At 40.4% G+C, this 21,974-nt stretch overlaps 1 protein-coding gene and 2 non-coding genes across 3 annotated transcripts in view; 1 reads left to right on the top strand and 2 right to left on the bottom strand.

Moving 5' to 3' along the window:
- The window catches only part of LOC114359754 (ankyrin repeat and KH domain-containing protein 1), a 124,332-nt gene that overhangs the window by 76,927 nt on the left and 25,431 nt on the right, over window positions 1-21,974 (top strand). Inside the window, exons 11-15 of the mRNA XM_028314252.1 lie at window positions 3,404-3,502; window positions 6,538-6,735; window positions 12,063-12,260; window positions 12,516-12,614; window positions 13,086-13,184. Of these exons, the coding sequence (XP_028170053.1) occupies window positions 3,404-3,502; window positions 6,538-6,735; window positions 12,063-12,260; window positions 12,516-12,614; window positions 13,086-13,184 (693 nt within the window). The remainder of the gene's footprint in view (window positions 1-3,403; window positions 3,503-6,537; window positions 6,736-12,062; window positions 12,261-12,515; window positions 12,615-13,085; window positions 13,185-21,974) is intronic.
- Window positions 13,588-13,659, bottom strand: TRNAC-GCA (transfer RNA cysteine (anticodon GCA)). The gene has a single exon. It is a non-coding gene; the product is annotated as a tRNA-Cys (tRNA).
- On the bottom strand, window positions 17,164-17,235 carry TRNAC-GCA (transfer RNA cysteine (anticodon GCA)). The gene has a single exon. It is a non-coding gene; the product is annotated as a tRNA-Cys (tRNA).

A 21,974-nucleotide genomic window follows, 5' to 3' on the forward strand; every position in this document is an offset into this window, starting at 1 on the left:
GGAGCGTCTTCTGCCGGAGAAACGCCTTCGGCCTCCTCTCGCGGCCGATACGTCAGAATCCCTCTCCAGCCCATCAACGACAACCGATGGCCCCGCCACAAGGGCAGCAGCTAAGAGAGCTGCTCCGGCCCCACAATCGGCTCCCCCAGCAAAGGCTGCACTAGCCTCACAGAGAAAGGCGCGCACCGGCCCCAAGACGGCGCCTGTACAGGCCTCAATTGCCGAACCCTCCAAGGTGACCACGGCGCCTGCGCCGTCTCCTTCAAAAAAGAGCCGCGCTCGAAAAAAGAAGGGCAAATCTCCACCTGCCCCTGCGCCATCTCAAACAGAGACAGAGAAACAGCCCCGTTCTCTGCCTCCAGCACCAGCGTCCATGGATGCCGGTTGGACAGAGGTAGTGAAACGCGGGAAAAACAAAAGTAGCGGCGGCGAGAAAAGCCAGCCTAGCAAACCGCAACCCGTGGGTCAGAAAAAGGCAGGCCCTGGCCGCACCACAGGAAACGCGCGGAGGGTGCGCGTGCCCAGAACTGCGGCCATAACCGTGACCATGACGCCGGAGGCCGCCCGTTATGATCCACCTCGCGACTTTGTGTGGTTCATACATTTGGCCAAACAGCAGGTGGATCTCGCCCAGCTGGGAATAATGGACGGTCTTCGGTTTAAGCCAAGTCAGTCGGCCACCAAACTCCTCGTTCTGTCAGGTTCGGACGTGGAGGTGAAGGCTGACAGACTAGCAGCCGCTTTACGGGCAGTGCCCGAGTTCACAGAAGAGACGGTCCGTATCGGGCGTCCGATCAGGTCCGAGGATCTCCGCTTAACAGGTCTTGATGACTCAACCGGGGCGCCAGAAGTCTCGGCCGTTATATCGGCAAGAACGAACTGCCCACTGGAAAACATCTCAGTGGGCAAGATCAGTGGAGCCAGGGAGTCCCGCAGCGTTATCGTGCGGGTACCTGCTAAGGTAGCAAAAGAGCTGGCGAAGTGTCGCCGGCTACTAATCGGATGGGCCTCGGTACAGGTAACGCTGTTGAAACCGAGGCCGTCAAGGTGTGTCGCCTGTTGGGGCACTGGCCACACGGCCTTTAAGTGCGCCACTGGCATTGATCGCAGTGGACTCTGTTTCCGCTGCGGTGAAGAGGGCCATAAGGCCAAGGTGTGCCCGGCCCAGGTTCCCCGCTGCTTGTTGTGTGCAGCGGCTGGTAAGGCCGTGGAGCACATGCTGGGGGCAAAAGATTGCCCTCAGCCGGCGCAAAAGCCGAAGCCGGCGCAGCGAGCCGGCACGACGGCGAGCCTCATGGAGGTAGACGCGGGGGCGTCTGCCTCCTAACATTGAGGCCCGAAGTGCGCGCGGAGTCCCCGCGCGCTTCGGAGAGAGTTGCCCTTCTAAGGGCGACAGTTTGAGTGAGGCTGCGGCCAAAGCGTGGGGGTACGCACGTGAACGACTTAACGGCGCCTTACGTGCTACTCCACTAAGCGCCACCCGAGGGACCCGTCAGGTTTTTAGTGGGTAGGCCCTGCCCTTCTGGCAGGGAGAGCCCCACATAACCCACCGGAACCCCCGGACCGGTGGGTATGCATTTCAATACATTTTCCTGACGCAAAAAAAAAAAAAAAGGTACCTATGATTACAACTTCATCAAAATTCGTTCAACAGTTTTGTATGTATACAGCCTTTCGCGTTTTTAATATTACTGGTATACTTATAGCATTTAACTAGTATGCAGGATTACAGGTATAAGAGGGGCGTGTTTTATCCGACTTCAAAAATGGAGGAGGTATTCATTTCGTCTTAATATTTTTTATTAGGTCAAACGCCGCGTGAACACGTGTTTACAGTGACAACTGTTAGAGTAGGCGCACACCGTTGATTTTTAGTTGGCCGATAGTTGTGCCCGATTTTAATTTGTATGAAAAATCGGCCAAATCGAATCGGCGTAGTGTGCGCACTCCCATACATGCCCAATGCCCATACTGATCAACTGCCCGACTAAACTATCGGCCGACGAAAAATCAACGGTGTGCGGCAAATGTCAAATCTCTAACGTATAATATCACAGATATTTTAATACTCGTGTCATAATGTCACTACTCCTGCACCACTCCACAATATCGGAAAACTTATTCCGTATGCCTTGTAGTATAGATTTTACAAAACCATCACACTGATTAACAAACAGACAGTCCAACGCAGTGTTATTAATAGCCAGCTGCTGTAATCCGCACTGAAACCACAGCCAATATTGCCCTGCTTCCCGCCTTCACTAACATATCCGCTTTGTTTAGGGATGCTCCAGCATACGTAAGGATATCGATAAATAAGTATTATAAATGGACTAATTTTAAAACATACATATTTAATGAAAATTTCATTGTGTTTTTTACGTTCACTTCTTCGCATACCTCATCTTTCTTCACTATTAATAAATATGTATTACTTTCTATAATAGAGTTTTCAACGAGAATCTTGTGAAATAAGTTACATAAATTTACTATTAGTTTATGGATAAAACGTGCAGGTAGAACTTAGCTAAAAATAATTTAACTTAGGCTGAAGTTGCACTATCTTACTTTAACTTTGAGAAACGTCAAAAATCTGTCAAACTCCATACAAAAAGCACCGATAATCACCGGTTATTGTTATTGTTACGGTTAAAATAAGGTGGTGCAACTCATCCCTAGTAATTTTACAGAATTCTAATTTCTACCCAAAATCACTTATTTTGTCTGTACTTATGGGTGCCATCGTAAATAAAAACAATACAACTAATCAATAAAGTTATTCGAGACAGACACATTGTGTATTTGTTAATTAAATCGATAATATTAATTAAACAACCCATCCCTATTTGTCCATGGACCGTTAAACCGAATTGTCATCCACATCAGCATTATCGGCCTCATTTGCGAATGCATAATTCATTTTGTGTGTTATTTCACTGTCTGTTCGCATACATTATTCGGTTTGTTTTTTATATTGTTCATACATATTTAAAGGTAAGTCACAAATCCACTCATATTCTCTGCATCATCATACCTACAATAATGCCTAATTTTATAGTGAGTTACGTTGGAATGAGACGTCACAACATCTGATTCTGCCCCTCAATAGTACCAGGGTTAAATAAGCGAGCAAGGATTGTTTAGCCAGAATCACAACTTTCATGGTAACGGAACGGAACGCCACGCGAAAATCAATCCCCGAAATACAAGGCTGCCAGAAGTCAAAAGCGGTTTCTACTCTCACTTTCATTCGATAAAATGAGACGAAACGTTCCGCCTCACGTTCCGCTGATCCACTGTTGCCTCCACGTTCGTTTCGTTCGTGTTATTTCGCCACATTCCCCCCCGACAAGTACCAGGCTGCCATAACGCTGCAGGAGCTAACCGACTCGTTTGCCCGCAGTTCGGCATGCGGCCGCTTCTCATGGCCGCTTGGCACGGCCACCTCGACGCGGTTAAGGCGCTCGTCGCGGCCGGAGCCTGCCTCGCAGCTACTAACAAGGTATGCTCTCCTAGTACTTTGAGAATCTATTTCAGATTTGCATTCTTACTATTTCTCATTCCTAGGAAGAGGAGCATAAGAAGTTGTATTATTTTAGTTATATTTTCTGATTAATATCAATAAACAAAAACTTTGGTATTTTGATGAATTGGTGTTTAATTATGTAAGTCGATCCATTCATTCGCAATGTCTCGTTTAATTACTGTTTTACGAGTATATCCACCGTGTTAAAATAATGAATGAGTCGATTCATCATCATACGAAAATTCATTATAAAATTATCTCCACATTAAATAAACACAATATTTAAACGAAACTGTTTCTTCTGAAAGCAGTAAAATTAATAATACATTCGCATTTAAATTCACTGAACTCACCACCCATGAAATCGTCCGATTTGTCCGTGAAAGTGCTCTAGAATAAATCGGTTTACCAAAATATTATTAAATGCTCCAAATAAATTGATTGATACCGAATGCGGCGCGGTAACAAATAAGCTTATTCGATTCGTTTGGTGAATGCTTTTGTTTCGGCTGATTAATAGATTCCGTATGTAGGCAGGCACTCAATAACAGTGCTTTTAATTTGGTATGATAGAGCTGGATAATAATAAATCGATTACTCGAGCTGATGATAATTGCTAATTTTCTCTACTTCTAGTTGGTAAAGTAAGGCTGAGTTGCACCACCTAACTTTAACGGTAACTTTGACGATAACCGGTGCTTTTTGTATAGAGTTTGACAGTCAAAGTTAAAGTAAGATGGTGCAACCCAGCCTAAGTATCTGGTAATAATGAAGATAAGACTGACAATAAAATTATGATACTTTATTTTAAATGTCCGTCAATTTATTTATATTGAATTAACAGCTCGTAGTTAATCTTGTCTGCTCTAATAATATCTAATTTCTTGAATCAGATATAATCTTCTTGAATTAGTTTATTACTTCAATCATGTTTCAGATGTTTATTTATTCTGAGAAGATTAATTATTCATTCATCTGCTAAATATTTTTGGGTAGCTGTGTGCTAATTACTTTAGAATAGAGAAAATTAATCTTATTCGAAAGCAAAAATAGTATAAAACCTTTATGTAATCGTATTACATTTACCAAAGCACAAAACTCTTACTGAAATCGTGAAAGGTATTTTTAGAACGCTACGCCCCACATTGAAGGGACGTCTATAAATAAAGTTTTTTCATTAAAACACACCAAAACAACTTAAAATTAAAAATACACAATCTTTGTCCAAATAGTAAGTTCTCCCGCCAAGTTGCAGCAACTTCTGAGTTCTGAGGAGGTGAATGAAAATTTAACGTCAAAGTTCCTACCACAGAACTTTACCGTGTCTACTACAGCGAAGTAAACTTACATCATTTCCTTGGAAAATCCTGTTTCTGAACGTCGTGTAAGTTTTCTTAATTACACATTAACGATATAATTATGTTCCTTTTCGAGATACCTAGCTAGGTACTAAAGTAGTGTTACGCAATATTTTTGAATTTAAAATACATATTAAATAAAATTTTAGGGTTAAAAATTAGTTAAAAGTCACGTAGATTTTGTGTTAAAGAACAGAACAACACAATCATCATCATATTTCAGTCAAAGGACGGCCACTTAGAAGACAAAGGCTTTCCCCAAAGATTTCCACGACCACGGTTTTGCGCAACCCGCATGCAGGTGCTTCCCGCGACGTTTTGTATTATTTTGATAGCTTTACATTTTAATATTGTATCTTCTCTTACCTTGTAAAAGTGTGTGCATTAAACATTTACCCACATCATACCGTTTCCCTAAAACAAACGAACATCTTCCGCGAATATGTCGCTCCTGATATCCATTACTGAAAATGTGTCAAAGTCACGTACGTGTAACCAAATACCTAACGGAGTAATTTAAAATTTACAGGGCCGTATTACTCGAGTTTATTTGACTGAAAAAAGGGATAAATAAAAAAATGAAAGTACACACGACTACAGTGTTAACTATCCATTTCCGTTTTTGCTCTCGCTCTCATCAAATGGTGATTCTTTGCGATAGAACGAAACGACATGCCCGGCAATGGGCAGTTAACACTGTTGCCGATGGTATCTAGATGCGTCAAGAGGAAAAATGTTATTTGTAATAATATTACGATGTTTTGTTTTAAGACAGAATATTATACAAATCTATATTTTTAACTAAATTGGTCTTTAGTCCTGCCTGACGGTATACTTAATGAATTTATGAGTTTTTATTTTTGTCTAGTTATTTTTTGTAGTATTTTTCCTACTCATAAAGAATCACACTTTCGATTCATTTTATTATTTACTTAATTAATTGTGATTCTGTCCGCTGTGGATCCTCCTTGATTCGGCCCTCTTCTTAGAACCTCGAGGAAACGTAACCAAATATTTCACTTGGTGATTCGAAATTGACGCACGTACACAATGCGCTGAAATTGAACCAGTTTTAGCTAATTATTTGTTTTAGAATTCGGAAAGAATCAATGAATGGTTTAGTAGATCAAAGAAATAGAAACACCATATAATTTTATGACTGAGGACCTATTTTAGGAGAAAAGTAAAAGAAAAAGAAAAGTAGGTAGGTACTACTGCTACTGACAACGACCATTTTTCCAAAAAGGCAATTCTATTGTCGTCTTTTGTTGAAATCTCTCTCTTCATAATTTTAATTTACTTTTAACTGTATCTATATCATTTTCAGCACCAGTCGATACAATATACCCATTTGTATACCGCAAATTATATTTAAAACGAGTTTTTCAGACCCCTGAAAGTCTTACTCGTAATATTAAGATTTTAACTGTCTATAATATACAGGTATTTTAATACTTCCCTACTAATAATAAAGATTCATTATTTGACGGTCAAGCTGTAGATCATGACTACACAGGAGTTGCAGCGTGGGAACTAGAAGTCGGAGTAGTCCTATTAATAAAGAACCTGAATCAATTCTTCTTCTTATCGTGTCCAAAACAAACCTATACAGTGTCAGCCCATCAATCTGAATCAATTTGTCTTTATCCATAGAAACACAACGACATCCTCCAGTGTGCGTGCTCGCGGGGTTCCTTAGACGTCGCTGCGTACGCGCTCAGTCTCGGAGCCAAGGTCCAAGGTTCGGACGCTGCTGGTGACGCGCCGTTAGCATTAGCAGCTCGCGCCGGCCACACCGCTCTGGTGGAGCTGCTGTTGGAGAAAGGCGCTGACATTGACGCTATTAATAAGGTGGGTGTGGGTATCTTATACTCCTAGACAAGGTTTAGAGATAAGACGCTGACGGTTCAGCATAAAACGTAGAAGAAGTTCCGTGTGGAGCTGTGTCACTGCCGCTAGAAGTTGTAAATGCTGGTAGAGCTGCTATAAATGTAGTTAGTACGTACGTACTCAGCCTCGGAGTCAAGGTCCAAGGTTCGGACGCCGCTGGTGACGCGCCTCTGGCGTTAGCAGCGCGCGCTGGCCATACTGCACTGGTGGAGCTGCTATTGGAGAAAGGCGCTGACATTGACGCTATTAATAAGGTGGGTGTGGGTATCTTATACTCCTAGACAAGGTTTAGAGATAAGACGCTGACGGTTCCATATAAAACGTCTACGTTCCGTGTGGAACTGTATCACTGCCACTAGAAGTTGTGAATGCTGGTAGAGCAGCTATAAATGTAGTACACAATCAGCTTCGGAGCCAAGGTTCAGGGTTCGGACGCTGCTGGTGACGCGCCGTTAGCATTAGCAGCTCGCGCCGGCCTCACCGCGCTGGTGGAGCTGCTGTTGGAGAAAGGCGCTGATATTGACGCTATTAATAAAGTGGGTATCTTATACTCCTAGACAAGGTTTAGAGATAAGACGCTGACGGTTCAGCATAAAACGTAGAAGAAGTTCCGTGTGGAGTGGAACCGTGTGTCACTGCCACTAGATGTTGTAAATGCTGGTAGAGCTGCTATAATGTAATTCGTGATCAGCTTCGGAACAAGGATCAGAGATCGGACGCCGCTGGTAACGCGCACACTGCGCTGGTGGAACTGCTGTTGGAGAAAGGCGCTGATATTGACGCTATTAATAAGGTGGGTATCTTATACTCCTAGACAAGGTTTAGAGATAAGACGCTGACGGTTCAGCATAAAACGTAGAAGAAGTTCCGTGTGGAGTGGAACCGTGTGTCACTGCCACTAGATGTTGTAAATTCTGGTAGAGCTGCTATAATGTAATTCGTGCTCAGCCTCGGAACAAGGATCAGGGATCGGACGCCGCTGGTGACGCGCACACTGCGCTGGTGGAACTGCTGTTGGAGAAAGGCGCTGATATAGACGCTATTAATAAGGTGCGTATATTTATTATTTATACAGAGCTACTTAGAGACAAGACGCTGATGATTCAGCATAGAACGTAGAAAAAGTTCTGTGTAGAGCGGCGTCAATGCCTCTAGAAGTTATAAGTGCTGGTATTGCTGATAGAGCTACAATAAATGGCGTACGTGCTCAGCCTCGGCGCCAAGGTCCAGGGTTCGGACGCTGCTGGTGACGCGCCGTTAGCATTAGCAGCTCGCGCCGGCCACACCGCTCTGGTGGAGCTGCTGTTGGAGAAAGGCGCTGATATTGACGCTATTAATAAGGTGCGTATCTTTATTACATTACTTAGAGCAAAGATTTGAATAGGTTAGCATAGAACGTAGCAGTTCCGTGTGGAGCAGCGTCACTGCTTCTAGATAGAAGTCATTGCGCTGGTACCTACCTTGCTGCTATCAACCCTTTTTTACTATCTTTATTAGGAAAGCATACAGCTTAGTTATTAAGGTTAAGCTTTTCTCGCACTCAGCTTACTGAGGAGTCTACATATTTTGAGTGATTTGCTTTTCTTGCTACTCCAACAGACCCATTATCCCAGAATGCTAGAGAACTAAGAATTCGAGCATTTTGATTTGCCACGCTCTTGCATTCTATGACCATGAGCTAATGACGTTTCTTTTGCACTCTACATAGCTACCATTACTTCCTACATGGAACCAAACAATGCCCACCCCTGTCCACAGTAACCGCGTCGTATGAAAATTCTCCCACTTTCTGAGAGCGATCCGCGCGAGCACGTAAAGTGATTTGTAGCGAGCGGGAAGCGCGGGAAATTAGATAGCAAATCGAATCAGCGCAGGAGCGGCGCGTTTATTATTCAGCTAGACCACACGTGGCACGCGGGTTCGCTCGTCTTTGTATGAGAATCTTTTGATTAACTTCTCACCTACTTCATTCACCTTATGTATTTAGGACACTAAAATTCATGCAAAGTTATAATAAACCCTTGTTTTGTTGCACTGGAGGAAGTCTAACCTTAACTTCAAACTCCTCCTATGTTCTACTGATTAATTTCGTTGCGGGTCCAATTACAGTTTAACTTTCCCCCGGGACAAACTTGACCTTCAGTGGCTGGGTTTTTATTGGCGGTCAATCTGTAGATCCTGGCTACACAGGAGTTGCAGCGGTGGGATAGTCCCGATTCTCAGTAATATCTGTCTGCTTGACAGTAAAAAGTTTCCATGTCGAAACTGTTTCTACACCAAAATCTATGAACATTGATTTTGTGTTCAAGTATGAAAACGTGACTTCTGCTACACTCATTCAAGTCTATGTTATTCAAAGTATTTATTAGCTTTCCACTGGCCTCCTTTATTTGTAGGCTCAACATGGGATCACCCCACTATTTAGTACAGCAGAACTCCTGAATGTATCACCAATTAACCGGGAATTGAATGGATGTTCCCTAAGGTTCAGGTAACAAATCGTAGTACATTGGTTAAATGTGTTTCCGTCCTAATGGCCTAATAAATAAGGTTAAAGACGTGAAATAGTGCTTCTGTATTAGGCGCAGAAGTTTCAGATGAAAATATATTGCTCTGCAAACTTTTTGGGGCTTAGGTAAAAAATGTCAGGCACTTAAAGGTGAGGAACACTCGCTTTTAGTTTTTAGGCATAGTCTAGGTATTATTTGTCAATATTACCAAATATGGCTCATTTTTTGCATTTCTTTAATGTAAAAATCTCCAAGTTAAGAAAATATGTACATTGTCCCTGACGGAAATACTGATGTCGTCTTTTAAAAAAAATAAAAAAGTCTATTTTAATGTGAAAGTAACTCTACCTAATTTAGGTGAAAGCAAAGGAAGAAGAGACTATTTATTGAGACCCCGAGAAAAACATAGGATAGTCTTTAAAAGCGGAACACGCGAGTGATAATGCCTTTCTGTGACGCCTGTATCTTTAATATACGAGTACATACATATTAATTTAGCAATGGCGAAATAAGCGCAGAGATGTAACATTAACGCCCGTATTCACAAACATTGAGGTCTCATAGTGCGCGTGGACGCACAGGGTGACACATGAACCAATCACAGAGCTCTATTCAACGCTATGCATTCAATTTGCTACTTCACTTAGGCAAGCATCGTTTGTAAATACGGACGGGCGTAAATGCTTGCTACAAGCGAAAAGATCGCGGGCAAAGCTGGTAATCTTGTCAAGTATTGTATTAAAGAGGGCTATCGTTTTAGCGCTCACCAGTTAGCGCCACTGTAGAGTAAGGTCCTGTCACTTGCTAGTAGCGAAGACAGTGGCACCAACTGGTGAGCGCTAAAGTGGTAGGAGGACTATCGCATTTGCACTCATCAAGATGGCGCCACTATAGAGTAAGGTCCTGTCAATCGGGGTGCCAACTGTTAAATATAAAAACGATAGCCCTCATTCCATCAGTTCCCGACCTTAGCCTGTTCCACCTTGAGCATCGTTAATGGCTGCCCTATTTGTCTGCCCCGTTTTGTTTGCTATGCAAATTGCGTCCTGGCGAAGATCGAAAGAAAACAATAATTTTTCTGTTTGCCCACCCTGAGCGATGCCGGTCAAAGCGATACTGCTTTGTTTATAAACGGTTATTTTGTTTGTGCCTCGAATCGATGAATCTATATATNAATGAATAAATTGTGCCGTTTTAAAATATTCCTTTAAAATTATACAGATTTACGTGGGATTTATTCGGTCGCTGTAGGATAGGTACTAATATGATTGTTATGTTAAAGTGTTTTTGTTTGTTTTGGTGGTATCATAATGACTGTACCTAACGTGTTTTTATAATTAAGTATCTTAAATATCTTTAAACGTTCATTTTGGTAACACAAAATCACGAAAAATCATGCTTAAATAAATCAATAAAGTATGTATTATTGTATTCAGAATTAAAAACGCTCGCTGATCCAGGCTATGTCAGTTAAATGAGCATGAAATTGAAGTTATACCAGTTATACTGTTATGTATACCTATATGATATCTTTTCATATAATATGTAGTTTTTTCTTACATAGTATTGTCACAGTATTGTATTGTGTAAGCTCCTCCCTGACTGAGTAGCATTTGTTCTAAAATGTTGAAAAAAGTTTTTTTCATGATTTGTTTCACGGTAGAAAAAAGTAAAAAAATAACAATTTCCCTTTGTTTTTCCAAGTAAATAATAAAAAATAAAGTCAAGAGTACCAGGCTACCATAATCGCAGTGGCGGTCGCTATGGCCGTCAACATGGTGCGCTGCCTTCGCGCACGTCACAACGCAAGCTGTCAGCTGCAATAATACGGAGCCATTTGACTTGCAATAAGTTATTTACATATTTATTAGATAAAACATGTTACGAGACTTTACGGCTGCAGAGAGGTTTTAGTGCTGCCATAAAAGTATTTAATTCGTCGAGTCGATCGTCTTTTGCTTTAAACATTCTTGTGACGTATGATCGTCACATGTTCAGACCAGACACTCAACTATTCCATTTTTAATTTCGATGCTGGTTAAGTTTTACGGCTTGTCCACTCCTACCCATTTTACAGCTGTTCAAATGACTGTGCCAGATAATGAACTCAAATGGTGTGTGCCACATAAAACTCCCACTCCATTAACGCTCAGTCTTTGAAAAAATACCTCAAACTAAAATAATCTGTAACAAAATGTAAATGCCATGACGATCAAACATTTTTATTTAGTAATGAGAAAATTATCAAGTCAATCTCCAGACTAATCAACTGATTACCGAACCTTTGCCAAACGAACTTGTATTTTCATCAAGTAAAGTACAAAATCGTTTTTTATCTTTAATGACGCGTTCGGTCATTTGGAATCCCCGGCCTAATATCCCGTAAGCGATGGCACCATTAACTCTGTACCAGCGATAGAACGAAATTGGTAACGTTATTAATGATAGAAATTTTCAATTTATTTCAAGAGTTTGGTTATTTTTATCAGGAAATTGGAAAATTTTCAAATTTTGTTTACACGCACCTTTATTCTTAAAAGTTTCGTTCGTTTCGATTTCGATTCGTAGAGGAAGATTTCCAACGCATATGCCATCGTGTCGTAACATTTGGGCTAAAAAAAAAGAAAAGCAGTTCACCAAAAAAAATACTTCCTCACAAACACTGCTCTCCTAGTAACCAAACTAGTAAATGGACAACTCCTGCCTCACTCGCTCCCAATCAGTCACGTTATCAACCAGTTGCCCAATGAGTTATCTCCGTCCGTCTCTTTCCAACAGGTCGGGCGTACCGCTCTACACGTGGCATGCGAGAGCGGCCACTCGCCCACCGCTGTTCTCCTGGTAGCCAAAGGCGCGTCCAGAGAAGCCCGAGACAACTCCGGGCGGACGCCGCTCCATCTAGCGGCGGTGCACAGACACACGGAGCTAGTGCGGGTGCTGTTGGAATCCGAGTGTCACGTCGACGCGACCGATAACGTAAGCGCCATGCCCTACGGGCTTATGGTTGCCTGGTAATTCCGATTTACTGGGACGCTTCAAAGTCAAGGTGCGATCTTGAACATGTCCTTGTCGCGTTTCACTTCCCATTGAAAGACCTTCATACGTTATGGAAAAAATGAAAACGTATGAAACAGATGAATATTGAATTTAAATGAAAAATGAATAGACAAAAACAAATGCTTCTAACACTAATAACTACGAGGAGTTTTGTAATGAACATTTTGTTTTCAGAACGGTGTGACAGCTCTGCAGATGGCATGTGCACAAGGCTGCCGCGGCATAGTAGAGCACTTGCTGACATTCGGGGCTAATGTGCACTTACAGAATAATGTAAGTTTGTTTTCATAAATAAACTATTTGTGATCAAGCTGCTTCCACTTCGTTAAGTTTTTTTTATACACAGTGAATTGTCAGTTTGTCCCAGAACTGCATTACCGTGGCATTACTTTAGGTGACACTACTTATCAAGTCAAGTGGTGCAGTAACACAGTTTCTTTTAAATTGATAGGCTTTTTGCATCTGCCGGTTCAATTCCTCGAACTATTTCACAAGTACGAAGAGCTGGCTCGTATTCGTTAATTTCCTCTGAAAATTACCCATGACCTCGTTCATTAATTTGCCTAAATATTTCTATCACATAGTTTATGTGCATCTTGCCACACTAGTAACCGGCAAAAGAAATATATGGAGTCGCGTTTGACAGCCCGTTTAATTAGAAAGGGTCATCCTTCTGCTGTGGGACTAAATGACATGATGATGATGACGTTTATGGTGATGATAATGATGATAATTCTGCATCAGGTGGGGTCGTCAGCTCTTCACGCGGCGTGCGCGGCAGACGCTACCGACATCGTCGAGCTGCTACTGGCCCACGGAGCAGACCCTGCCCTCACTGACCAGGTAACACACGTAACCCCACTGTGGGCGTAACCTTGTCCAAACATTATCCAAAATGAAATCAAAGGAGGTTTCCAGGATTTTTTTCAGTCTCTGGAAAATTCAAGGTTATAAGGTAAGGTACTTTACCCAGTAATACGAGTAAGTAAGTATTGGTCCATTTTAATGGCCCATGACCCATGACTGTCTTAAAAATAATATAAAGGTTTTTAATTAACAAAAATGTAAATAGTTTAAAATGACACGGATTACTCCAGTATTTATATTATTATCAATTCATCGATGAGAAAAGTTACTTTGCTCAGTCTATTACAAAAGATTGGCCAAATATGTATATCAACATTATTTCTTTGATAATAAAGAAAATTATTAAAAATTAGAAATACAAAAAGCAGGATTTTACTCCAGGGGACACCCGGGTTTGAACCGGGGACCTCTCGATCTGCAGTCGAATGCTCTACCACTGAGCTATATCCCCACTGACGGAGCGGGCGAAATAAGTCAACACTTTGCCAAACTGGTTCTACTGCTGACGTCACGCGGTGATAAGCGCCCACTGATAGTGACTCGTGTTAAAACCCGTATTAATAACTTTCCAATGGAAGTGATTAATGTCTTTTATAATGAGTACCTATGAAGAAATCGCCGTCTGTTATCAATTTTATTAATACTTTCCCAGTCTGATAGAATTGGACGCTATTTAGGACAAACTGTTTTTTAAGACTAGATTTTTTTAAATAACAAAAAGTAAGTAAGTATGCATAATTACGAGAATATAAAATAAATCAAACTAAGGCATATAATAGTGTTGCTGAAAGAAAGCATATTGATGCTTTCAATAGAGCTCTAAAATTCAGTAGTTTTACATGTAGAAAGATTACGCCGATTTTGAATTTACAAATTAACATAATTATTATTATACTACTTGTATCATTCATAAGGCTTTATGTGGAACAGATTTTTTACGAAATGCTGTCCTATCTAAAAAAAACCGGCCAAGTGCGAGTCGGGCTCGCGCACAAAGGGTTCCGTAGCAGCAAATATAATAAACTTATTATGTCAATTTATACACCTGGTGNGGACCAACTAACGATTGGTTAAGTTTCTATCGTACATTCGTTTTGTTACACAAAATGATTACAAAGTAGTTAATCATAAAATACCTCAATCTCTCGGTCAGCTCTGACATCTTATCTCTATCAATCATTTCCTTGGGCCAATACTGATAATTTTCTTAAGCAACTATAATCAACGCTAATTTTCATTCCTCTCAGAGCAAAACAATTGTCCGTAAACAGGGACCACATTACGCAATATTATTTCTCAATTACAAATGGAATAAGGTCCTTTGAATTAAAGATACCTACAACTTTTTTAACCAATGGTCTTGGGACACGTAGATATACTAAATCACCTACTTGTAATGTTAGAATATTATTAGGTCTCGAAAGTCGTGTAAAAGAAACCTAAACCATTTTATATAATATTGGGCCCCTTTCTAAAGAAAAAAAATTTTCATCCCTCAGTTACATGTATGGGGGGCCCCACCCCCAATTCTTTTTTTTACTATTTAGTGTCATAATTTTGTAGCGGTTCATACAACACATATTCCCATCAAATTTCATCACTGTAGTACTTATAGTTTCCGAGTAAATCGGCTGTGACAGACGGACAGACGGACAGACGGACAGACGGACAGACGGACAGACGGACAGACGGACAGACGGACATGACGAAACTATAAGGGTTCCGTTTTTGCCATTTTGGCTACGGAACCCTAAAAAGGAAAAATCGCTAATTTACTTTTAATTTAACTTACAAAAGTACGAGGAATCGACGTGGTGGCAAATTGACAAGAACCCGGAGGAGGGATGGATAGCTATCTCCCAGTTGCCATGGCGACGGGAGGACGTGTGGTGATTCGTCACGGCTCCATATTAATAAACCGTGAACAATGTTTGCTCGTAGCATACGCTAGGGTTGCCATGTGTATTTGGAAAATCTGGACAAAAAGATTCATTGAATAAAATCATACTCATTATAATGATGCAGGTGCGTCTGAAAATATAATAAAATTGGACTGACTTCCAAAGCACGGGAAATTAAATTGAATATGTTTAAGGAAAATCAGGTTCATTATATGCATTTTTCTAAGCATATTGGGAATAATCGTACCACCAAAAATATTTTTATGTCAAAATCATAATGGCTCACATTGTGAAAAATTATTATCAGATCTCATGTAGAGCCCAGCTTCTAACTCTACACGCGCTAACTCTACAAACCCTAACTTTACAAACTCTTCTTCCTTCGTCTTCTTCGAACCTTACTTAGTCAAAATATGTATAGGGTTCGGCCGTTAAAACAGGCTGCAAAACTTAACTACCTAAAGTCTCTACTTAACTCTTAAAATAAGACCACGAAGGATTATACGCTTAGTTAATTGGAAAATAAAATATCCAGCAAAAGTCAAAAACATAGCAACCCTACATGCGTGACATCACACGTTTATTATGCACCAGTATCGAATACGTGTGTAATGGTCATAGCAGACTTATATGGGCATGTGTGGGAAGTGGGGCCGGCTTGGCCACAAGGTTGCTCGCGCGAATGCGTTATGGCGAATGTCATGACCTCTTAATCAGGCTGTTAACTCTAGATTATTATAAGCGAGTACATCATCATCATCATTTCGGCCACAGGACGTCCACTGCTGAACATAGGCCTCCCCCAATGACTTCCACATCGCAACGTTGGTAGCGGCCTNCTACTGGGACGCTTCAAAGTCAAGGTGCGATCTTGAACATGTCCTTGACGCGTTTCACTTCCCATTGAAAGACCTTCATACGTTATGGAACAAATGAAAATGTATAAAACAGATGAATATTGAATTTAAATGAAAAATGAATAGACTAAAACAAATGCACACACTAATAACTACGAGGAGTTTTGTAATGAACATTTTGTTTTCAGAACGGTGTGACAGCTCTGCAGATGGCATGTGCACAAGGCTGCCGCGGCATAGTAGAGCACTTGCTGACATTCGGGGCTAATGTGCACTTACAGAATAATGTAAGTTTATTTTTAAAGTTTTTATAAATAAAAACTATTTATTTGTGATCGAGCAGCTTTATCTTTGTAAGTTTGATTATACACAGTGTGTTGTCAGTTTGTTCCAGAACTTCGTTACTAGGTGACACTATCAAGTCGTGTCGTAGTAACACAGTTTCTTTTAAATTGATAGAGGCTTTTTGCATCTGCACGTTTCAATTCCTCGAACTACAATATTTCACAAGTACAAAGAGCTGGCTCGTATTCGTTAATTTCCCCTAAAAATTACCCATGACCTTAATTTGCCCAAATATTTCTGTCACATAGTTTTCGTGCATCTTGCCACACTAGTAACCGGCAAAAGAAATATTACGGAGTCGCGTTTGACAGCCCGTTAAATAAGAAAGGGTCATCCTTCTGCTGTGGGACTAAATGACATGATGATGATGACGTTTATGGTGATGATAATGATGATGATTCTGCATCAGGTGGGGTCGTCAGCTCTTTACGCGGCGTGCGCGGCAGACGCCACCGACATCGTCGAACTACTCCTGGCCCACGGAGCCGACCCTGCCCTCACTGACCAGGTAACACACGTAACCCCACTGTGGGCGTAACCTTGCCCAAACATTATCCAAAATGAAATCAAAGGAGGTTTTTCAGGATTTTTTTCAGTCCCTGGAAAATTCAAGGTTATAAGGTAAGGTACTTTACCCAAAAATAAGTAGATACTGTTGGCCCATTTCAATGGCCTATGGCACAAATTGAGTGTCTCAAAATCTATACAAAGGTTTTTATTTAACAAAAATGTAGTTTATTGTGACACGGATGACTCTAGTATTTATATCTTCCAAGAAAAATTACTTTACTTGATAATAAAAAAAATCTTGTTAAAAAAATGTATAGAAATGCAAAAAGCGGATTTTACTCCAGGGGACACCCGGGTTTGAACCGGGGACCTCTCGATCTGCAGTCGAATGCTCTACCACTGAGCTATATCCCCACTGAGTGAGCGGGCGAAATAAGTCAACACTTTGCCAAACTGGTTCTACTGCTGACGTCACACAGTGATAAGCGCCCACTGATAGTGACTCGTGTTAAAACCCGTATTAATAATAACTTTCCAATAGAAGTGATTAATTAATGTCTTTTATAATGAGTACTTATGAAGAAATCGCCGTCTGTTATCAATTTTATTAATACTTTCCGAGTCTGATAGAATTGGACGCCATTTAAGACAAACTGTTTTTGAAGATTAGATTTTTATTTTTTAAATAACGACGAGAATAAAAAATAAATCAAACTAAGGCATAAAATAGAGTCTTGCTGAAAGAAAGCATATTGATGCTTTCAATGCAAAAATTCAGTAGTTTTACATGTAGGAAGATTACGCCGATTTTGAATTTACAAATGAACATAATAATTATTATACTACTTGTATCATTCATAAGGCTTTATGTCAAACAGTTTTTACGAAAAGCTGTCTTATCCAAAAAAAGGTAAAATCGCTAATTTACTTTTAATTTAACTTACAAAAGTACGAGGAATCGACTTTATGGCAAATTGACAAGAACCCGGAGGAGGGATGGATAACTGTCTCCCGGTTGCCATGGCGACGGGAGGACGTGTGGTGATTCGTCACGGCTCCATATTAATAACCGCGAACAATGTTTGCTCGTAGCATACGTGACTGGGGTTACCATGTGTATTTGGAAAATCAGGACAAATAGATTGATTTAATAAAATAATACTAGGATGCTGCAGGACTCACTATGTGCCTCTGACGACATAATAAAATCAGTAGGTACGACCTCCAAAGCACGTGAAATTAAATTAGATTACTGATAAATTCATGCATTTTATGAAACATATTGCGAACAATCGTATCCCACTAATAACATTTTATTTTTAAAATGTTGTCAAGAACATATTGGCTTCAATATGAAAAAGTTATCAGATCTCCTAAAGAGCTAAATCTCAACTCTACACGCGCTAACTCTGCAAATCCTAACGTAACAAACTCTTCTTCCTTCGACTTCTTCAAACCTCAGTAAAAATATGGGGCACGGCCGTTAATACATGCTGCAAAACAGGATTAAGTTCAACTCTTAAAAGACCACAAAGGAAACGCGGTTTAATTAATTGGGAGGTAAATTATCCGGCAAAAGCCAAAAACATAGCAACCCTACATACGTGACATCACACGTTTATTATGCACCAGTATCGAATACGTGTGTAATGGTCATAGCGGACTTATATGGGCATGTGTGGGAAGTGGAGCCGGCTTGGCCACAAGGTTGTTCGCGCGAATGCGTTATGGCGAATGTCATGACCTCTTAATCAGGCTGTTAACTCGAGATTATTATAGACGAGTATATCATCATCATCATCATCATTTCAGGACGTCCACTGCTGAACATAGGCCTCCCCCAATGACTTCCACATCGCACCGTCAGCGGCCTGCATCCAGCACCTTCCTACTACCTTTATGAGGTCGTCGGTCCACCTTGCGAGTGGACGTCGCACGCTGCGTTTTCCGGTACATGGCCTACGTTCCAGACGTGGACTCCACCTTGCTGCCCCATCAGCCATCAGTTCTGCGTACTATGTGCCCTGCCCATTGCCACTTGAACTTGCTAATCCGTCGGGCTATAACGTAAACAAGTATAGTATAGCCATGCCGTGACATCACACGTTTATTATGCACCAGTATCGAATACGTGTAATGGGCATGTGTGGGAAGTGGGGCCGGCTTGGCCACAAGGTTGTTCGCGTGAATGCGTTATGGCGAATGTCATGACCTATTAATCAGGCTGTTAACTCGGGGTTATTACCAGCATAAAACTCATAAAGCTCATTTCTTTTTGCAAGTAGGCTTTTAAAAAGTACTTTTACACGTCCCAGTTAACCCTATCACTGTTTCGGGACGATGATAAATGGGGCCAGTGCTGAGAAGGCAGTGCAAGAAATGAGTTTCTGTTGAAGGTGTGAGCACCTTCACAAATATTACTATGAGGTCTCACAGTGCGCGTGGACGCACAGGGACAGGTCACACACGAACTAATCACAGAGCTCTATTCAACGCTGTGTACGTTCGATTTTCTGCTTCAAAAACATTCATAAATAAACGCAAAGCGCAACTTTGATTGCGCGAAGCTTCGTAGAAACGGAAACGCAAATGTTGATGTTTGTTCGTGTCAAAGGCTTTATTCGTGTCCTCGAGCGTGTATATTCGTCAGTAACTGTATTTTTTCTGCGAAGTATGTTTAATTAATGCAAAATTTCTCTCTACTGTGAATTTATTTTGAATTTTACTGTAGGTAACAACAAAATGAAACTTGGTATACCACCAACATCATGTCACAAATCATGTTCTGTAGAACATGACACACACTGAGTCATAGGTGCCATTATGGTTCAATAAGTTTTGTCAAATTATTTATACTGTGTTAGTTAAACTATGGTTTGAATCAAATTCTTTCTTCTTCGTTCTATAGAGTTACTCCTAACTTCTAAGCAATAATAGCATTCACTGGCTACCTTACTAAAATAAAACCTATCATATTAACCTTTTGTGTTAACTGGTATTTTTAACACGATAATAAAGCACGATAAAACTACTCATCCATCTACTCCTGGCATATTCCGATGCACCTTCGAGAGGCAGTTTATTTTATAACGATGGATGGTTCAGTGAGCTAGTGAGCTAGCTGCTCTAACTCACTTTACTCCAATTAGCTCGCGTCTGCTCAGATGGAGCTGGGCGTTTGATATTTTTAAAGTGCAGCTTTCAAGGAACGACCTTTGCAAACATAGGTCAAGGGTAACTACAGGATTGTGTTTCAATCGCCTAAGTGATAGTGCTATTTTAGGTAGGTATTTGAGACGGCATCGCTCTGCAGTGTTTATTCAGTGAATCCGGGAAATACTAAATAGAGAGTAGTCTCTACTGGTAAGTAGAGAGCACATTTCACAGGAAAAACTACAACGGTCTCAATTTTTTTTACTAAAATAATCAAACATCAGACAAGTGTCTCTACAGCAACATATTCTCAATGGTTATTTATATTACAAGTACAGTCACGGAATGAAAAGGTTCGTCAGTTTTCAAATTGATTCCTTCAACGAATCGCGAGCACATATTACCTTTTGAAACTATGTTACAGAATAATCTCGAGTTAGAGAAAATAATCTTTAACTGTTCGTCAGTAAAGTTCAAAATTATTCAGATTAAAGTTGTTTGACGATTTATCTTGTCAAGAAGATTATTATGTTTGATAAACTAAAACCTTCTTGTTGGTTCAACCTGCCATTATAATGTCTATTAAATAAAAAAACTATTGTCAATTGGTCAATGTCATCATTGCATTGCACTGATGGGTTTTAGTTTGTTCAAATTATGAACCGATTTGAACAAATCTTTTTTCGGCGTATAGGTAATACCTCAAGGGTGGTCCCATTTAAATTTAATAATAAAAAAAACAACCCCCAAGGGTGGAAAATTGGGGATGAACTTTTTTATACGCAATATCTCCGCCGATTATAAACCAATTTGAACGATTATTTTTTTGTTGAATAGGTATTATCAAAAGGGTGGTTTCATGCGAATTTGAAGAAAATATTTCACCCCCAAGGGTGGAAAATTGGGGATGAACTTTTTTATACGCAATATCTNATTAACCGACGTGGTGACATTTTGATCGCCTATCGTGTCGACTCCATTCTTCCACTCGGCCGGGCAAACTTGCCAAACCTTGTTGTCATTGAGATGTTTGCGCAATTGTTTTATTCAAGCCCCTGAAAAGCTGAAATAGGTCGATGAAGTAAACGACGCGTTAATAATGTAAGCCCGCCCCGATGTAAATTTCATCTGTACGGATCGCATCGATACAATTTGCTTTGTAAATTATTTATTTATACAGCTCTGGTATTGGGAATTGAACGCAATACCAAATTGGAGTTAAGTGTTTCTCATTTTTATAAAGATTAATGAATAAAATATTGCGGTGGTAAGAACTAAGGTTGGAAGCTTTCACAAACTTACTATATTCCTATGTAAAGCGTCTATTTTGGTGAAAAAATCTAAATCACATTAAAAGTAGGTTCACTATTCACTATGTATTTCGAATGGTACGAAATTTTTCATTAAAAAGGCACCAGATTCCATTTAGAAGTGATCCTTAGAAGGATTTCTAATTTCTAAATAGCGCCCTTTAGACGGAGTTTGTCACGTCTATTTCTAAATTTAGAACTACTTAGCGTTACACAAAATTGGGCCTATTTTCTTCAGTTTCTTTTTATTAAAGTCTCTATACCATAACTACAGTAATAACTGTGTACTAGGCTTGCAGAAACACACAGGCGTGGCGGAGGTCATATTGTCGCTGAATAATTTACAGGTCAGGCGCTGACCAATTCGCAACCGGACCAGCGCGGCAGCGTCCATTCATCTTGGAAACTGTTTTCATATTTATTTAGGCTTGCGAGTGTTGTTTTGGCATGTACCGCATTTGTGTTGGAAAATGGAATTTGGTTAGCTTTTGTCAAAGTTACGAGGTCACTTGCTTTTAATTATTGACATGCTAAATGAGCTTAAGAATGGTCAACAAGTAGAATTGCCAAAAGTTTGTGAATAGACTTGCTTTTTAATAAGCTTATTATAATGTTATTAAAATGACAATGTGTTATTTAAACAACTCAGCTATCAACAAAAAACGATTTCCGGATTGATCGTTTGATAGC

This window comes from Ostrinia furnacalis, unplaced genomic scaffold (assembly GCF_004193835.3).
Source record: "Ostrinia furnacalis isolate ACB-3 unplaced genomic scaffold, ASM419383v2 OfSCF4655, whole genome shotgun sequence".
Lineage (NCBI taxonomy): Eukaryota > Metazoa > Arthropoda > Insecta > Lepidoptera > Crambidae > Ostrinia > Ostrinia furnacalis.